Source organism: Alligator sinensis, unplaced genomic scaffold (assembly GCF_000455745.1).
Source record: "Alligator sinensis unplaced genomic scaffold, ASM45574v1 scaffold448_1, whole genome shotgun sequence".
Taxonomy (NCBI): Eukaryota; Metazoa; Chordata; order Crocodylia; family Alligatoridae; genus Alligator; species Alligator sinensis.
Genome location: NW_005841870.1, coordinates 110,610 through 113,099, shown reverse-complemented (window position 1 = coordinate 113,099; position 2,490 = coordinate 110,610). Strand labels below are relative to the sequence as shown.

General features: G+C 60.7%; 1 protein-coding gene across 1 annotated transcript in view; it reads left to right on the top strand.

Moving 5' to 3' along the window:
• Positions 1 to 1,900, top strand: part of ACTA1 (actin, alpha 1, skeletal muscle) — a 5,249-nt gene extending 3,349 nt beyond the window's left edge. Inside the window, exons 4-6 of the mRNA XM_025194722.1 lie at positions 239 to 709; positions 1,141 to 1,322; positions 1,495 to 1,900. Coding sequence (XP_025050507.1) covers positions 239 to 709; positions 1,141 to 1,322; positions 1,495 to 1,638 — 797 coding nt within the window. The 3' untranslated portion in view covers positions 1,639 to 1,900. The remainder of the gene's footprint in view (positions 1 to 238; positions 710 to 1,140; positions 1,323 to 1,494) is intronic.
• The last annotated feature ends 590 nt before the right edge of the window (positions 1,901 to 2,490 follow it).

Sequence of the window (2,490 nt, the reverse complement as noted above, 5' to 3'; positions counted from 1 at the left end):
GGAAAGGGGCGGGGCTAATGGGAGAAGGCGAAAAGGGCAGGAGCAGTATGGAAGGGGCGTGACGGGAGGATGGGGGCGCGGCCAACAGTATACTGGGCGGGGCTAACGGGAAGGGCGTGGTCACCAAAAGCTGCAGGGTTAAATGGCTGGGTGAATGGGGAAGGGGCGTGGTTAGGGAGATCGGAGGCGCGGCCAGTGGAACCCTGAGCGGGGTTGACAGGGGGAAGGGGGCGGGGCTAATGGAAGAAGGGACGTGATCCAAAGGAAAGGGACGGGGTTCGTGTGGTTAGGGAGGATGGGGGCGTGGCCAATAGAACGCCGAGCAAGGCTGACAGGGAAGGGGCATGGCTCAGAACTAAGGGGCTGGACCGCAGTTCCTGTGTGATCTTTGCTGCCACGTGCGGCGCCTGCCCCGGGGGCTCCTCGGACCTCCGTGTGCCCGCTCCCTCCGCGCCCCTGTGCCGCTCCCTCCCCATCCCCGCCTGCTCTGACCCCTGTTCTTCCACCCCCCGGGCAGCCGAGCGTGAGATCGTGCGCGACATCAAGGAAAAGCTCTGCTATGTGGCCCTGGACTTCGAGAACGAGATGGCCACGGCCGCCTCCTCCTCCTCCCTGGAGAAGAGCTACGAGCTGCCTGATGGGCAGGTCATCACCATCGGCAACGAGCGCTTCCGCTGCCCAGAGACCCTCTTCCAGCCTTCCTTCATCGGTATGTGGCCCGGCCCCTAATGAGCGGGGGAGCTGGAGGTGCAGCCCCTGAACCAGGACTTCCTAATCTTTAACTGCTGAAGACTGCAAATGGGAGCGGGACAGAGTGGGTGTGGGTGGGGGACCCTGACCAGACCCTGTTCACCTTCCCTTTCACCCTGCCCCTGGGTGCTACAGGCTGGGCGAGACGATCCAGGAGGGGGCAGTTCTTCTGTGCCTCCTTTCTGGGGAGACAAGGTTCTTTGGGAAGATCTGCTATTTTTTATTAGACCAGCTCAAATAGTTGGAAAACTTCTTAGAGGAGGGTATAAATACCCTTCGTCAGGCTGAGGAAGCAACTCCAGTTGGTGCATGCTCTTCCTTTTCGGGGAAAAACCCTGTCCCCGTCCTCTCGCTCTCCGCGGTGCCCTTCACCCAGCCCCTCGCCCCCAGGTATGGAGTCTGCTGGGATTCATGAGACCACCTACAACAGCATCATGAAGTGCGACATCGACATCAGGAAGGACCTGTACGCCAACAATGTCATGTCCGGCGGCACCACCATGTACCCCGGTATCGCTGACCGTATGCAGAAGGAGATCACTGCCCTGGCTCCCAGCACCATGAAGATCAAGGTGAGCTCTGCTGTCCGGGCGGGGGCGAGGAGTAGCGCAGTGCCTCGCTTTGCCAGCAAGGGCAGCTCCGCCTGCCTCCACGTCCAGCTGGGGATGTGGTCCTGCCTTGTCCTGCTCTGCTCCTGCCTCGCTCCTTTCACTGATCCGATGTCTCTTTCTCTCCCTCCCCCAGATCATCGCTCCCCCCGAGCGCAAGTACTCTGTCTGGATCGGTGGCTCCATCCTGGCTTCCCTGTCCACCTTCCAGCAGATGTGGATCACGAAACAGGAGTACGACGAAGCCGGCCCCTCCATTGTCCACCGCAAATGCTTCTAAGCAGGCTGACACGATGCCGCCGGGACCCGCTCTCAGGACGACGGTGCTGCCGGGCTGCCGGAGCCCGTCTAACTCCCCCTTTACTTTTGTAACACCCCCTGCGACGGGCGCCGCCACCTCCCCGTGACGCGGTGTCTGTAAAGTGTACATACGTTAATTTATTTTACCTCGTTTTGTTTATTTTTCAAACCATGCCCTGCGGAAGGAAACACGAAACACTTCAAGAAGCATTAAATCATCAGTCATTCTGGCACGCCCCACGCCTGCGGCTCCTGTGCTCACTCAAGCGCTCCCGCCCCGCCTGCACTGCCCGGGGCTGGAGGCGGGGGGGGGGGGGGGGGGGGGGGGGGAGGACGGCTGGGCTTGGAGGAAATCACCGCAGGGACAGTGCAGCCCTGCTCCGGGAAGCGGGCCAGGACGCCCGGGGTTTTCTAGCGCTTCCCCACATGCAGTTCCCGACGCACGTGGAAAATGGGCGGGCACCTGAGCCTGAGCTGGGGAACAACCAGACAGCAAAGAGTCAGCCAATAACAGACAGTAGCAATCGGACAGTAACAGTAGCAGTCAGCCAATAGCGATCAGACCGTAACAAACAGTAGCAATCAGACCATAACAATCAGACAGCAACACCCAGGCAATAACAGCCGCAACCAAACACCACTCGGCCACAATCAGCAACAACCGGATAAAAGCAGACAGCAATGATCAGACAGACAGCAACAGGCACAGCAGCGAGGTGCTGGAGCAGCTTTGGCGGGGTGGGACGTGCCTGGCCCCTAGGCTGAGCGCCTCTGCTTCCCCACGGGTTCATTCCCTTCCCCCCATCGCCCGCGAGTCCCCCCCGCCCCGCTC